Genomic DNA, 17,380 nt, shown 5'->3' on the forward strand with positions numbered 1-17,380 from the left:
GTTTTGGGAGCTGTACAGGTTGTTTGTGGGATTATTGGTTTCTTTAGCTTGTTTTATATGAAGACAGGCAAGAAGTCTTAAAATTACTGACATATGAGGAGGGAACATTGTTCTCTGTCTCCTTTAACTTCCTTTAACTGCCGCTTTCCCCACCTCTTTCGTGCCATAGGTTGCAGAAGACTGACAAGATAAAAATAGCTTCAAATACAAGATTAAAATCTCAGGAGAGAGTGTCACGAGTGACATAACCTTTAGCACCTGAGACATGACTTCAAATCCTCTGAAATCAGCTTGCACGGTTGCCACTGTTTCGTGTGTGTACACATGGGCCATACCAACAGATCACTTGAACTTTCATCCATTTTGGATAATTTCTTGCTTTATCTGTCAAGAAGCATATTTTGACAGCAGATACTTCCCAAAGGTCCAAATCTGTGCATCCATTGCAGTAGGATGTATATGTAATGTCAATTTTGTGATTGATTTTAGTATTGCAGGATGGAAAATTTCACAAGACGGTTAATACTGTTAATTAATAAAATTATTTATTAATTTTGGCTTTGCACGAAGCTTCTGACTTTCCTTGCCTAGTTAGTCATCTGATATCGTTCCCTACCCTCCTTGTTTTGAAACTTCCTCATTTTGACAATTAAATGGCGTCTTGTGTTTGACCTTTGTTCTAGCTCTGCAAGGGCTAGAACTGCACTGCAGTGCAGTCTAGAAAGCAAAGAGCTGCTGGTCCTGTACCTGCGTCCTGCGTGTAGGAAAACCAAAATTAATCTCATACTTTCTTGCAGCCACTGGAAACAATACAAAAGTAAGACATGATAACACACAGAAACCAGTCTCACTTTAAAATTCCTCTTGCCAGTTCTAACAAATTACTCCAGTTTTTACAGTCCATGGCATTGTGTAAGACATTGTGTTTTCTCGACTAATGCATTAAAAACAGATAATGTGATTAGCCCAAAGAGAACAGACGTTAGTGAGCTTGGTTGTCCCAGATACGTAGCTGCTAGAGATCTTGTCTTGGTTTTTACCGGAGCCAGAAGGTCCTATAAGGACACACTCATAAAGTAATCTAATTAGTACAGCCAAATAGATATTGGCAATCAAGGGTGGGGGTTCTGGGGGGAACGAATTGGTGGATGGATCCCTATGTATTTTTGTTTCTGTTCTGTCTCCCAAACACTTGTGATTCGGGAGCCTTTGCATGGACTCCAGGCAGAGCATGTGTACCTCTCCTTTTTCCTGGTGGGACAGACTGTGCTCGCAGGAGTCACTGATCTCCTCCGACAGCTCAGGGACCAAATCTGGGCTGCTCTCACCTGGCTTGAAGCACAAGTGCAGCTAGTAGGCATTTGCTTGTGTTTCATTAGGTAAAACATGCAATTAAAATTGTGGCATGTTTATACATATGTTTGTGTATGTATGTTTGCGTTTTATGTAATTGATGGGAAGCCACCCTTGCATTCACTTTGACTACACCTAAATACAGTTCTCAAAGTTGCATTTGTAACTAACTGTGCTGACAGGAGTGAAGGTAACTAGTTTTTAGGTATATTCCTGAAATGCACCTCTCGTAATATTTAACACCAGTGCAACAGGGCTTTTCCACGCTAAGTAAAAAGTCATGCCGTATAGCTCCTTTCTCAGCTGAGTAATTTGCCTGAAATTCAGCATGTTTTCTCTGCCCCAGCTGCACAATGAAGCTTAACACTGAGCGTAATTATGAATGACACTGTAAAATGAGGTTATGAAATGAATGAACAGAACAAACCGGTCCATGCTGAGATGTAAGGTTTCTGAACTAGTGCAAAGAATATGCTTTTGAAGTGCTCTTCATTGAATCGCACTGAGTAAAAATGGGTTTGCATATCTATCATGAGCTTGTGCTCGCCTTGGGCTTCGTTAGGCAAGCTGTCTGGAAGTCTGTCAGACAGCACGGGGAAGCTGCTGTTTGTCCCCTGCATCTTGTATTCTCCTCTGCACCCTTTACAAAGTCCCAAGACTTTATTTTCCTTTGTCAAATTGTCATGAGTTGAATTAGCTGACTATAGTCCTAAAGGTTTAATTCAAAACTAAGTCTGCTAGAATAATGAAGTGTTTTAACAAAGAAGCTAAATAGTGATGTTTCACTGTCTTTACAGTATGGAGAAGAGTGCAGGAGTAAAATGTACCCTCCTTCAGGACCAACGTAAGTAATCTGATTCAGCTTGTTTAACAAATTACAGAAAAGTAGGGATTGTCAAGTCTGAACAGGTTTTTGTTTGTTGTTAACTTGTTCCTGTTGCAGATCTAGAAAATGCTGTTTTGAGGTGGAAATCACCTGTTTTTTTCAAAGCTGCCTTTAAATTTGAATGCTGGTACTTCTCTTTCAGGTTCAAAGGGAATATACCCACATATGTCATAAATCTTGATTTACCTCCCAGCAAAAGATGGGATAACCTGATGCATGACAAAAAGACAGAGGTATGAAATGCAGAGCTTGTGCTGAAGCTTGGCAGGTATAAAACTAATGTGGCCTTTTATTTTGAAAAAATGGTTTGGAACAGAATACCTGTGCTAAAATTCTCTGGAAGGGACAATATTTCTAGTTGACTTTTTAAATATGATTCTAGACTGAAGTAATTGCTTGAGTAAAACTTTTTTCTGTTCAACACTTGAGCTGACAGCATCAAGCGTGGGGACACTGGTATTTGGGGTGCAGAGGAATGAAAAACAGTGCGGCATAAAGCGGGCTTTCATTTCTGAAAGCTCTTTAGTCATGAGGTAATACAGACTGAAAGGGGAGGAGAACACCAAGGGGGCAGCCTCAGGACAGTGAAAGTGAGGCAGTGTCCCTTCTCCTCTGCACATCCCTGCTGCTTTTGGAGCAGCGCGTGAGACGATGCAATGGGGAGGGGAGAGTTAAGAACTTCCTGACTGGTGTTTACACGGCAGAAATAATGTTTAAAATACTCAAGCCTATTTCAAACTACTTGGAATAGGTGTTCTTCTGAAGGTTGCTGAAAATTCAGTTCAGTAATGCTTGATTTCTCAAAAAGGCCAGGGATTTTTGCTGTACCCCTCTTGACTTTGACCTTTCACCTCTGCAAGCCAGGAAAATTCTACTTACGCCACACTATTTATTTTAAAAGTCTCCTTTAAACCAGTGGGTGTTGGAAGCTTCAGGTTGCACATGAGATTCTGAGAGGTTTTATCTCTCGTGTACTTTAGAGTTAGATCACAGATTGGAACTCCTGTTTGTGACCATTCACATGTCACAAATGCAAAGCATGTACTTTTATAAAAAATTTACTGAGTCTTTTCAGCTTGAAGGACATCAGTGCTTAAGCAAAGAGCTTTTAATTAACATTTTTAGAGACAGAAGAGCATAGACTATTAAAATGTGATCAAAGGAGCAGAAGGTGAGGATGGCTTTTTTCTGTAATTAGTTTTCTCTGGTAGAGGGACATGTTGGAACTAATCTAGAAAGTTATCTGAATAAAGATTGAAGAGTGATTCTAATGGGGAGTTGGGAGTGTCTTTCTCACCAAGAACACCATGTTTAGCGCTTTCTTTAAATAAGTATCGTTTTCAGCAAAATGTGTTTTTGAAAAGTATGTGAGGGAGTTCTGTTAGCATTCTAGCAATTCTTATGCTGAAGATATTCTATTCAATGAAATCCCTTGTTCTTTTTAGCTGAAGACTGTGGTCCAGAATATTAAAGATATAGCAAATACCTTCTTCCCCAGTGGCAAAATTGTTGACATAGTGGATAAAAAAATAGTAAGTATTTTAAGCTTAATTATTTTACTACTGTATGCTCTAACTACCAGAATTAGAATGCTACTAAATTTGACAATTAAGAACTTTACAAGTGATCATTCCTCCACTTCCAGAACAAAAGTGCTGTTTTAAAGAGCTGCTCTGGAATTTTGCCTTCTTGGTGAACTTTTGCGTTCTTGCATACTCTGAATTGGTCTGAACCATCAAACCTAAAATGCATGTGTCTCTTCCTCCTCTATTTTTTTTCTAAGATCTTTCCAAGTTTGGGTTAGTCATGCTGGATATTTATGCTACTTAGTCGCTGTAGCAAAACACTTCACTGAAATGGCAAACATGTCCAACTGCTTTTAAGCAATAGAATAAAATCAGGTTTTGAAAACTGTAGTAAATGTCTGATTACAGGGGCAACTTTGACCAGGCCTCACCTTAAAAAATGATTAGGTTCTGACTGAACCAGGCTTTGGCATAGAATTAGGACAGGGAAAAACTGTGTAGTGCTAGAATCTGCCCGTCTTCTTCATTTTCAGCAGCTGTAGATCACACTGGCCACGCTTCAGTCATATCCCTGTGTACATGAGTGGGGCTGACATGAAGGTGGCACAGACAAGTAGTCAAACCAATGGGTGAAAGGTGGGGATTCCCTTACACACTGACGTCAAGCTCAGTTCCAGTTAAGCTCTTAACATGAGAGAGTCCTACTTCACTCGGTTCTGTCTGTCGCTCCTGACGATAATTAAGATACTGTGCTAATCTCCATTGCTCACATGTCAATATTTTGATAAGTAATAGTTTTTACTTTTCCTGAGTATGTGCTTGTTGTCCAAGTACTCTACAAACATCCTCAAGTTCTGCAGGCTGCAGGGGAATGAAATACTCAATTTAATAGTTGTGAGAAGCATGAACCCTATTGGGGAGAGGTTTGTTTTAAGTAACAAAATAGCATTAACTTACACAAACAACATACAAAACTTTTCCTTTCAGGCTCATCTGACCACCACACTTCCTTATCCTTTCAGTGAAGAACTCCAGGGGATTGCAAATTCATCTGGGATTCCTTTGGGTAATAGTTACAAACACTTTATTAATGTAGTGGAAAACTAGGAATCCAGACTTGTTTGAAATTAATATGTGTACCAGGCCTCAGTATAGTTGTAGTCATCTGTGACTTTAACAAATAAATTGATAATTAGGTAGATAAGCAATAAATTGCACCTCACACTGAATGAAAACAGAATTTAGAGGAGCGTGGCAATAAATCACACACACCTCTCATCAGGCTGGGACTTTCTGTAGAGCTGTAGCTTCTCAGTCTGGACTTCTGGGAGCTGGGGCGAGTCTCAGCTCCTCTACACCGAAGTGTGGGGAAATCCTTGATTGTCCTTGGTTGCCCACTCAGCTGTGTCTGCTGCTGACATGCCAAGAGGGAAGGCTCAGTTGAATGCTGGGCTTGCTTTCCCTTGTGACCCTTGCCACATCCTGCCTTCCTTCCACACCTCCTGCAGGCAAATGCCATTCCAGGTCAGAAGCAGACACTGGATTCTTCCAGAACTGAGACAGAGAAGGTCCATAGACCTGCTCCCACATCTTCCCTCGTACAGGAGCAGTACAACTAGTGCTGGTCAGCAGCTCTGGTATGGGGATAGTGGTACCTATAGCAGCTTTGTTCTTGAAAGTGAATTTTCTAGCTTGTTTTGAAGTTTCCAGAGGAGCAGGTAACAATGACTGTCAGCTTTCTGGCAGAAGGCCAAGGGATTCTTATCCTTCTGTTTGTCTTTCAGGAAGCTCTTGATTTTGCTGAACTGATCATTTCAAAGATCAAATGAGATTTAAACAGAAATTCTTGAAATAAATATTATAGAATACTGAACTTTGCAGTATGATTTTTTTTCTAAAATTTTTTTTCAGTTTGTGGCAACAGTTTAAAACTATTAAACTTTGTTTCTTTTTGTTCTAGGGGAAATTGTTATTTTTAACATCTTTTATGAAATTTTTACTGTATGTACATCAATAGTGGCGGAAGATAAAACAGGTAATGCAACCCAGAATGCTGTTAACGGTTTTCTGTCGTGTAGGGGAAAGTCCACCTCAATTATACAAACATAGTCCTTCTCAACTGCAGGTAAGAATGTCTAGTAGAAGAGACTAAAAACAATGATAACAAAAACATATTCCTTGAGAAGGGAATAAGAGATCACAGGTGTCTTAGATTGGGGGGAAAAAAAGAAAAATACTTTGAAAGATGGTCGAGTTTTGGTTTTGTTGGGAGGGAGTTTGTTGTTTTGTTTGGGTTTTTTTGGTTGGTTCCTTTGGGGTTTTGTCACTTGGGTTGGTTTTGTTTGTTGTTTTAATAGGTAGCATTTGTTTTTCTAGGGGAAAGTAACACCAGCCAGACACCTGATACTTTCTCAGTGCCCTGGGGGATTCTAGTGCAATCCATTTTGCATCTAGTTTCTGGCCATTGCATATGTATGGCCCTAGAGAAAGTGGACAGTCTGCTTTAAGAAAAGAGACTCTCATTCTCTCACTCAGTGTTGCAGCCCTTGTCTGTACCAGCTTAGGAAGTTTCTGAGGGATTCTCAAGGGAGATTACAAATGTCTCACTTTTTGAGAAAGCTCAAGGTATTACCATTGCAATAACATAATGTGGAAAGCATCTGAGGCGGAGATGGACAGTAGTTTACAAGATTACTTTGTTTCAATTATGGCAAAAAAATTCTCTGATCCAAAAAACCCCACCACTTTTCTGCGCTTATAAAAGGGCAACTAGACAGTTGTATTTTCCCTGCTTACTTTCCCAGGTATTTTTCCTACTTACTCATTTCCTGTTTTTCTAAGCTGAAATTTATGTCTCTTTCTTTAGAAAATGGTATTTATTTATGTATTTACTTATTGTCATGCAGGGAAGCTGTACCATGCCAGAAACTTGGATTTTGGACTCTTTCTCGGGTAAATACTTAAACTTGTGCATTTTTAGTTTTTAATTTATTTGTTAAACGCAAATCAAAACCTAGCTGAACTTGAAATTTCTCTATGCATTCCTTGATTCCAAATGAAGAGCTGGATGTTTGTAAGCCTGTGACAAGTAATTCTGCATTTCATGTTGTGCAAGAAGGCTAAAACAAACAAAAGAGTTGTTCCGCTGATCTTGGTCAAACTGCTCCAAGCATGTTGGGAATGACTTCGTAAAACAGTTGAGTTCAGTGTTATTTAGTGTTTTCTCAGCTCTAGATAAAACTGTTTTGAACCAAGGAAGGACCTACATCACCTTATCTCTGAGGTGCGGTATATCTTGTTCTTTACACGGTGGGACAGCAGCATCAGTTTTAGTGAATGCAGTGAAATGTGGATTGGTTTGGGGCTTGATTTTGTGTTTGCTTTTTTTCCCATATTACCCCCTAGTTACTGTACTGTGCTCTACCGCCCCTTCCCATCATTCACCATTTCTGCACAGAAGCCAGTGATTTCTGTTCCAGTGATCTAACATTATCATTTGTTTGGATACAGACTCTGTAGTTTGTTGCCCAGCACTGGATTATCTTTTAGTTCTCATGTTGTACCACGTGATCAGGTAGTTCAGTGTTTCCTTTAATTATCCCAGTGTGCTTTGTAATGTCACTCATCCAGACAACTGTAAGTCCCCAGGTGGAATTTAAATATTCACCTTTGTTAAAATTCTTACCTGCCTATCAAAACCTCAAGTGCTGTCAACTGTGACTCGCACCTGTCCCTTGTTTTGGCTTGTGTTGAACTTCTCACACTTGTCAGGAATACTGGGAACATGCTTCCTGAAAATGAAGGCAACTTTTCAAAGCTCTTCCTAGAACCTGGATTGTTTCCATAGAATTGAGTGACTGGCTAAGTGTTCTTAGCACCGTCTTGTCTACAGGCTGTTCTGGCTTATCCTAACTAAAATTGGGACTACCCTTTGTGTAGAGCAAATCCTATAGTATGTGGTGTGTTTTGTCCCTTTGAAAAGAAAGAATTTGAGGGAACCAGCTCATTCTGCTCTACAAGCTAGGAAAGCTTTCAGGATACGGTGGGTTTGTGTCACAGGCAGTACCTGTAGCAGCCTCCATTTGCCAGCGGCAATAGGACAAGGATGTGTGTTCGAAACAAACCGGCTGCAATGGTGGTGCTGTTTAATATTGAGTGGTGTTTGTGCTCTTGCTTTGAACAAAACTTGGTGCTTTCCACTGACTGTGCTTAGATTTCCTCATTGTCCCTCGCTTGTGCTGTTCAGGTAACTACTGAGCAGTGGTGTTGGTTGACATGAGTAAGATCAGAGGATGGGCATCACACACAGGAAATCTGAGTGCTGTGAGTTTTAGAAGCTGCTGAGGGAGGGAGGTTTCAAATGCTGTACTGTCTTCTGCAGGTGGGATGTTAAAAATAATTCCTGGACTGTAACTCAGGAACTGAAGCCCATAGTGGTAAACCTGGACTTCCAGAGAAACAACAAAACGGTATTCAGGTCTACAAATTTTGCAGGATACATAGGCATGGTGTCTGGAGTCAAACCAGTAAGTATGGGGAGGGGGGCCTTGTCTATTTGTTAATAATGCTTCAGACTTTACTTTTAAGATGTAAATTTTCCTGCCTTCATCCTCTGTCTTGGGATGGTTTTTAGTAAGTGATCTCTTCATTGTTCTGGTGCACAGTATAGCTATTGGAAGAAAGGTAAAAGAAGACAATGCTGCACTCTTCCTTGTTAGAGGAGATTTCTTAAATAAAATATTTATGTTTGGACAATTCCTGAAAACAATGCTGAATTCTGAATACGAACAGGAGGGAATACAAATAGCTCAAGTGGTTGGAGTTTCTTGCCAGCAAACAGATACTGCTGTCATCCCAGAGGTGAAATGGTACACTTGGGTTATTCTTTCTCCAGTCCTTTTTGGAAAAGGACTCATACATTGCAAGATTGTTGTGGGGTTGTTTTTGTTTGTTTTTTTAATAGGTACCTGAAATCTGGGTTTTATCTATGTCTTAAAAACCAGCAGTACAGAACTATGGCTGGGTCTCCAGCTTACCACAACTGCTAAAGGCTTTGCCTTTATCCTCTATTATAGGTGGCCCTTTTCATAGTAGAGCATTTCTGGCATAAATCCCTGTGTTTATTTTTGACTTCTGGTCAAATAAATTGGGAAGAGTCCATTCTGAAAATGATCCAGAATAGGTGAATTCCACTTTCCTGTGAAAGGAACACTAGTTGGAGAAGACTGGGATTTACATTTGATTTGCACATTGTCAGCATGGATTGAATTGTGTACAGCTGCATGCCCATGTGAACAGCAATAACGCATCAGGGTGTGCTTAGCACTGGGACTTAAAAATCTGCCTTCAAACTAGGATAGTATTGCAAGGTCTGAGCAGAAGTTTACATACATCAGGGAAAGGAAAACTGGTAATTCAGTGGTGCAACAAGGACCAAAAGAAAAATGGCCCCATTAGCATAAAAGCCTGGTTTGCTGGATTGCTGTGCCTGGTCAGAAAACAATGAATTATCATTTCCACTTACTCAGGCCTTGATAAATTAGTTTCTTCTCTGTATGGGCTTGATCTTACAGACCATTACACAAACAGGAAGAGTTTAATGAACAAGAAGCTCAATTGGCATGTGCATTGCAATGCTGCCTCTTGTTTATTACTGGTATTAATGGGCTGGCAATGGATGAAGCTTGACTTGTTTAATGCTTTTCAGGACTTGTTCACTCTGACAATGAATGAGCGTTTCAGTCTTGATGGTGGTTATATTGGTGAGTAATGCTCATTTCTTCCATTATTTCTGTACTAGTCTTCCAGACCTTGGGCCTACCAGTTACCTTAATGAACAGGCACACAAATGGCAAAAAGATGCCAGATGAGTAAGATAAAACACAGTTCATTTTAAAGGCTGTGAAAGTTTGCATAGCATGAGTGAACCATCTGAAAACAAATTATTGTAACCAGTGATATTTTGCAGGAATCTTCGAATGGTTTCTTGGTAGAAGAGATGGTATGTGGATGGGCTTTCTTACGAGAACAGTATTAGAAAATGCTACAAGGTATTCCCCGCCCCCAAAAATACTCTGCTGCTTTAATTTCCTTTGCTTCCAATGGTAATGAACACTTTGTATCTGATGATACAGGTTATCTTCCTAGAAGCCTTAACATTAAATACTTCTCTCCTTAAAACTGCTTAAATTGATTTATCATTTTTTTTTTCCTAATGAACTTGTTGGTATCTGAATGTGTAAAAGCATTTTGCTTCAAAACACATCCAACAGGCAGTAGTATATTCTAGGAAGAAACAGAAACAAAACTCTCATGCAGTAAGTTAATTAGGTGGAATATAAGACTACGGCATGTTATTCTTGTTTTAAATGTAGAAAAAGTGCAAAGAGGACCTCCCAACAACCATACTTCAAGTACAAAGTGAGTGGAGGAGCTTTGCTTAAATGTATTCCTTCAGTGTGATACGATGTCCTCACATGTGCATGAATAGGGAAGAAAGGTGTAACTACCCAAACTTTTCCTGGGTCTGTGAAACTCATTCTTCAGTACTTGAACCTTTTACAGCGTTTAATATTCCAACACTAATTTGTTATCTGCAGTTACCAGGATGCAAAAGACAAACTGGCAAACACAAGACTGCTGGCTCCAGCTTATTTTATACTGGGTGGAAAAAATTCTGGAGAAGGGTGTGTGATAACTCGTTCCAGGACAGCTACTCTGGACATCTGGGAGTGAGTATGCTTGACCTGGCACCCAGCTTGGCCTTCCAGACAAGGACGGGTTCCACCAGTAATGGTGTCCTGTGTTCTTTCTGACTTCTGTTGTGCAAGAACTCCATTTCTTTAGCATTGTTAAAAAGTATCACAGCAAGCCTAAAAAAAGTCCTGCTGTGTATTCTATGTATGTACTTACTATATACTTAGAGAAGCAAAACACAAATATATACCTCTTTTCCAGCCTTGATATCAAGAAAGGCACATGGTACGTGATAGAAACAAATTATGATCGCTGGAAGCCTCCGCTAGTCTTGGATAATCGCAGAACACCTGCAATGAAATGCCTGAACCAGACAATGCAAGAGGTAAACATCCTCCAAATACCTCACCTTGCTGTTTTGAAACAGTTACAGCACAGGCCTGACAGGGAATTTGCAAGCTCAGCTGTAATGACACAAGTGGCTTACGCTTTTTTTGACCATTTGTCTGTGCTTCTGGGTAGTAACGTACCAGCTGGCTCTTTACACAAATGTTTTTTAGTTTCAGGCTTTCTCTTCACCTAGGTGGGTTTCCTGCGGGTGTTTTCTGTGGCTGCATGTGCAGGGGCTTAAACCTGGAGATACTTTGAGAGATATTTTCAGTGTTTCCTGGGCTGTTTTTATCACCAGTGAAATTCAAACACACACTGTCAGGCCGCAAACTCTGACACTCAAGTGTCCCATGCTGTACTGAGATCTGGTCTCTTCAAGTTTCTGCAACCCATGTTCTTCCCATCTTAAGATGTATGGGTATCATGTACTCTTAAAGCTTTATCTTATTATCTTAGCGCTAAAAAGTTAACAGTTCTCAGCATTTATACCAACAGGTTAATGTCCATTAACATCAATGTATTATTTTCTTTCAGAACATCTCCTCACCAGCAATTTATGATGTTCTTTCGACAAAGCCTGTCCTGAATAAGGTAATGCTTCTGTTTTTGCAGAAAGGTTAGAGTGGGGACAGACCACTAACTACTGTACATCTAAGGAGGAGGTCACAGTGGTACATTCAAGGGTATTTTTTAGGTGTAAAGATGCATGTAAAACCAAAACAAATACCGTGTTACTTTGTAAAAGTAAAATGTAATTGCTTTCCAGCAATAACAACAAAAACAATAGCTGTTTTCCAAAGGCCCTACAGCTTGAAAACTTCAAGTAGCCTTATCCCTTTACTCGTAGCTGGCTCTGGTTTGAGGCAGCATTTACACTACAGACATCTCAAGGACACTTCTCACCTGAATTAACTTGTGATATATGCCTTTATAAGCAGCATGAAACAAGTTGTTATACCTCATGGTTTAGCCTTGCTACAGGTACATCCTTCTTGCAACAGAAGATGTTTTAGCCTGAACTGGGGTGAGAAGAGGTTTTGAATGTTAAAATCTAGTTACTGTATTGAGCAGAGGCAGCATTCTTGGCTGCAGACACAAGCTACTCATATTTGCATGTTGTTGACTAAATAAGATAAATGCTCATTTTAGTTGAATTCTTCAGCTAGTATCAGAGACAGTTTTTCACTAACTGCTGTAATGAGGCTCTCTTTTTTTTCTGTCTTCCACCTTCTCGTTAGCTGACTGTGTGCACAACGCTGATGGAGGTGGATAATGGTCACACAGAGACATACCTGCGGGAATGCCCAGATCCCTGCAGCCCGTGGTAGTCCTGCACCTCTCCTGTGTTGGAAGCTGCTTGTCTGAATTGGAGGTCCTCCAAGAAAAGATACTTCTGGAAAAAAGATTCCTTAGTCTAACTCTTTTCTTCAGAAATCTAATGGCTATATAGAAATGGCAATGAGCTTCTAACAACGGAGGACCCTTTCTCACACTGGACTTTCTTGCTTTCTGATCAGCAGTTCTGCTGACAAGAAATGTGTACTAATTATGTCTGGTTTGATTTCAGCCATTTCTGCCACGAGTTCAGCAGTTAGCTCTAGATCTCTTCAGTCCTTGCAGTATTCTTGGTTTGGTGTGTTGTTGGTTCATGGGTTTGTTGTATTTTGTTGTTTCGTTGGGGGGTTTTTTAGGTTAAAATACTTCTAGAGCACATGCAAGTTAAAATTGCACCTACCAAGCATGAAAAAGAATTGGGTATTGGAAGGCCCCTGTGACAGTACAGTTCTGTTTTTCTTTCCTTAGCACTTCAGATGGACTGCTACTGTTCTGGTCCAACATCAGGATATGTCTAAGATGCCCTGTTATAGAATAACCTACCAAGTGTCATATCTAGTGACAGAAGTAAGTTCTTGGGGAAATATCAAAAACAAGATCTGAGCCAAAAAATTATATATAGATCTTTTGCTGAAGCTCATTCTTGGCCTGTTAACATTTTTTTTTAAATACAGATTATTCTGTTGTCTCAAATAAATAAATACTAATACAAAAAATATTCTTAAGAACTACTTTCTTTGACTGAATTACGCATGCACTGATGGCGTATGTCAGTGGAAGTCACCATGCACATTACACATAACATAGCAGAAAGGCCATGCACTTCCAAATAAATAGGCTGATTTTAACAGTGTCTGAAAACTGATTTCTTTCTTAAACTGACACTTAAAGCTATTACTGTAACAGGAATTAGCCAGCTACTAATAGTGGTTGGGTTGTTTGGGAGGATTTTGGTTAGCTAGTTGGTTTTGGAGAAGTGGGGGAGGGAAGCCAAGTCAGGCTTTAGCTGGAATTCAAATTAAGAAAGTAAGGGTCCTTTAGAAATAGAAGGATAGGCACCCTAATGTCCTAGGAAGCAGATGATGTAGAAGGCAGCAATGTTACCTGTGTCGCTGTCTGTATTGCTGAAACTGATTTCCAGTCCCAGCTCTTGTGTTTTACAGCATTCAAAGAGGAGGCACTGCAGAGTAGGCTTAGGGGCTGGTATATGTGGTGGTGCACTTGTTATCTTAACCACCCTGGGAAGGAGAAGCTGTGCTTATTCCCACTGAGCTGTGAACTTAAAGTTGCCACTGGTGTAAGGGAAGTGTTTCCTGTCTCTTTGTTGTCTGCAGAGATGTTATGGGATAAGGACACCTAACTAAAACCTGCACATTTGTGGCATCCAGTCACAACAGGATTCTTGATGTCCAGGACATGCAGAATAGAGGACACTGTGGTTTTCTGTTGCAAACAGTAAAGGCTGCTATGAAGTGGTTTTATTTTGTTTTTTTTGGGGTGGGTTTGTTTGTTTAAATAATTGCAAATTTAACACTAAGAAGTCTACAGAAGAGAAAACAAGTTATTACCCATAAATCTGAGATGCAGAGTCTATTTTCATTCAAATACAACTGGCTAAGTTTTATTTAGTGTTGTTTCCTTTTTTAAAATATTAAAGAATGATCTTTAATCATCCCTTGTTTCAGTAACTAGGTTACCAGCTTACAGCAAACTCTGTATTAGAGGCTCTTCCTGCCTCAACACTGGAAGAAGCAGGGACAAAAGGAAGGCTATTTGCCCAATAACTTCAGCAGCTGACAACGAAACACGGCTTCTGGTTGAAGCAAATGATATTCTGGGCCTTAGAACTGTGCCTGTAGTAGCACAGCAAGGAGCAATTGAAAGGTGTGCAAAGCACAGACACATTGAGAGCACACAGAAATCAGTATCCCGCTATTTGAACTGACATGAAAAAAAAGGACTAGTCTAGTTACACATGATATTTTTTTTAACTGAAGTATGGAAGAAGCAGCATGTTATCATGACTGTGCTACTGGAGTCCATTTTTAATCTCAGTTGTGAATATTGAACCTATGTAAACCAAAATCAACAGAGCAGTGTGATTTAGATTGGGGAAGAATGCAGATATAGTGTGAAATGCAGCTTCTGGGACGTTTGATTTATATCAAACTGTTAAACCAAGACAAATGTTACAGTCTGTACCATGAAGGGCACATCATACACTGCCGAATTTGCACCTTGATCTGGTGGGGGGTTGTGCAGGTTTATTTGGAATTAGTTGCATAACAGCCATAATCAAATTACTTTGTCATTTAAAAATAAGTAGGAAGTTTACTTGCTTGGTTACTCCTGTCCCACTTTAGCGTATGTGAAGCAAGGCAGTGTAGACTATTTACAGTCATTAACTAATGAGCTTTCAGTATGTCACTTGTGCAAGGCAATCCACATTTCCACACTGGAAATTCCTTTACAATTGCAAAAGCACAGCTAAATCCCATGGAATTCTGTCCAGAGCCTGAATGCCTGTGCCTGTTATTGGCAGAAATAAACAAAGCTGTTTAAAAACAAAAAACCACAACAACTATGTCTTACTGTGTCTGCCTTAATATAGAAAAAGTGATGAATGTAATTAATTGCATATTGATTTAACCTTCATCTGTAAGCTCTGAAAGCGCTTGTTCTGAAGGTTTTCTCAAGTCTGACAAAGAGTTTAATTTGGTCTTGTTACTGATGGAGGCATCTGGTTTTATCATCAGTTTTCTGCCCCTCACCCCCCCCACCCCACCCCCTGCTTCTGCTGCCATAGGCATTGTAATGGAAGCTAAGATCAGTTCACTAAAGTAATGTGTACAACTGCTTGTAACTTTGGGATATAATTTATCAATATGCAATTAATTACAAAGAAAGAAAATGCGGTTGTTTCTCCATGTTCATTTGCTGTACACATAGTTGAGGCACCTCACAAACACTGAGAGGTTCTTTTAATTTGGTTTGTTTTCTCTCCAGGTCAGTAAGCAATCATATGTATTTTCTCTTTTAAGTTTAACAAAGAGATGTACGTAGCTTTCCTGGTTCTGTTGTGAAAAATCATCAAAATGGTTGGTTGAAAAAAAAATTATTTATGTAAAGGACAAGACAAACATTTTTATTATTACTGCATAGTCTAGTTCTATGAAGAACAGCCTCATCATTTTAGCTTCCAGCAGATTTTTACTGTTAATCTAAATAGAAAGAGTTAATCCAGTTTATTCCAAATGTGATTAAATAAGGCGTTGCAGGAACGACAAAGCATTTGTTTGGGCGCTGCTGTTAAAATGCAAGACATGTCAGTTTGCCGAGAAAATTTATCACCTCTATAATTTAAGAAGCCTGTGCGGTGAAGCCCCACAGCAAGGATGGCATCTCCTGTGTCAAACAGCAAAGTGACGACAGGAAAACCCAGGAAAGGAATGGATTCTACCAAAATCAAGCAGTGGTTTGGGGATGCACGTGCAACTGAGTTTGCATTACAGTCAGTTGTTATATGTTAAGGCTGCTTCGCTTAGGAGCAAAACTCCATAGCAGCACCCACAGGTGTCCTGCAAGGTACCTGCAGGAAAAGCAGCAAAAGTAAATAAGGCTTGAGCTGGAGCAAGTAGGCATGATGGCCTGTGGACTAACAGTTGAGATCTTAAGGCAGGCACCACAGCTCGCAACAAAACACTCCTCCTGCACAAACACCTGTCCCACGTTCACACAGCCAGCTCTTCAGGCTGCAGGTAGAAGGAGAAAGAGATGAACAGTAAGCTCAAAAGCTTGGATTTCACCTTAGTGGCAACAGCAAATGACCTGCTTAGGCCACGGATCATCAGCTGGACTCTCTTCTGCTTTCTGAGGCCCAGAAGTGTTGGTGAGAAAGGCATAGCCAAGCTCTCTGGGCAGCAAAATGTCTCATCCTCTGCATCAGAGGAACAAGATGAGCCAGAAAGAATAATGCTTAGTCAAAGCAGTGGCAGAAACCACAACTTGCCTTGGAAAGAAATCTCCAGATATTTATGCATTTTTACGAGAAGTTGCTTTTGACTGTTAAAAGAGTCTGGAAACACAACATACCAGCTGGCCAAATCAAGAAGCAAGCAGACTATGCAGTTGTTACCTGCCACTTTTTCAGAGCATCATAACTTGCAGTATCAAAGATTTTAAAGGTCTTTCATAGCTCAGTTTGCTCCCACACTCTGTTACTTGGAAGAGAGGACAATAATTATAAAGGAGTTAGTCTGTTTACATACTGAGAAGCACTGTACTCAGGACACTTTATGATCGACAGTGAATCAGCTCTGAATTATGTTAGTTGTATATAGGACAACCTTCCTCAATCTAATTTGTTTTGCAAAGTTCATTCTCCCAGCTCCAGGGTTATGCATGAGTGACAGAAGAACCTCAGTAGCAAGGCTACCTCTCTCAGGTATTCTGTATTTAAGGTAACTTCAGTCATAAGCTTTGCTTAAAGTTTTCCGCTATTAGCCTTGTCTTTAATCTTGCTAAGCTTTCTCTATTAGGCAGACACCCAATGTAGAAAAAAAAAAATCATCCCTAGAGTTTTCCCTCTTTATATTAGTGAAAATGGTTCATCTCATTGAGAAAGATAAACAAAAACATTGTTTTCTGGCTATAGTAAAAAAAAAAAAAAAAAAAGAAAAAAATCATTGTTGAGTTGTAGCAAGTTTTAAGGCTGTACTTCAATTCAGGTACCTGGAGGTGTTGGGATTAGACACAGCATTTTCTCAGGCTACACCCACCATCTGAATTACATCAGTATTTAAACCTTTCAGTAGTTACATATAATTTGCATCAGTTTAGTTCCCGAAAATGCTACATCTGCATCCCTTCAAGAGGTGTATATGCACCATCTCCTGAGAGCTGGACACAGTTCTCTTAAGATGGCCACATCCAGCTGCAGAAGGTAGGCCTTCTGCATGGACCAGCTGGGAGAGGAGCAGAAGTGACTGGACAGAGAGGGAAAAACAGAAAGAAAAACAAACAAAAAAAAAAGGTGAAAAAATAAAAACACACCCCAAAAAACCCACTGGACGAGAGAAGCAGAAGCCAGTGTCAGGAGATGTCAGAGGAAAGAGAAGTAAAACAGAACAGGAAGACAGCTGAGAATGGCAGGCTATGAAGATCTAGCAACTGCAGTACACTCTTCTACATGACT

The 17,380-nt window shown here is 39.9% G+C and overlaps 1 protein-coding gene across 1 annotated transcript; it reads left to right on the forward strand.

Annotated features, from left to right (window-relative positions):
• Window positions 1–2,151: 2,151 nt before the first annotated feature.
• On the forward strand, window positions 2,152–12,829 carry ASAH1 (N-acylsphingosine amidohydrolase 1). The gene is made up of 13 exons (XM_080344236.1): window positions 2,152–2,197; window positions 2,382–2,472; window positions 3,685–3,771; window positions 4,753–4,831; window positions 5,726–5,800; window positions 6,672–6,717; window positions 8,147–8,291; window positions 9,473–9,527; window positions 9,734–9,815; window positions 10,365–10,496; window positions 10,723–10,846; window positions 11,386–11,442; window positions 12,090–12,829. Exons 1-13 carry the CDS (start codon window positions 2,175–2,177, stop codon window positions 12,177–12,179), a joined length of 1,086 nt encoding a protein of 361 aa, XP_080200362.1. The 5' UTR covers window positions 2,152–2,174; the 3' UTR covers window positions 12,180–12,829.
• Window positions 12,830–17,380: the final 4,551 nt, after the last annotated feature.

Source organism: Nesoenas mayeri, assembly GCF_963082525.1.
Source record: "Nesoenas mayeri genome assembly, chromosome: 4".
NCBI lineage: Eukaryota > Metazoa > Chordata > Aves > Columbiformes > Columbidae > Nesoenas > Nesoenas mayeri.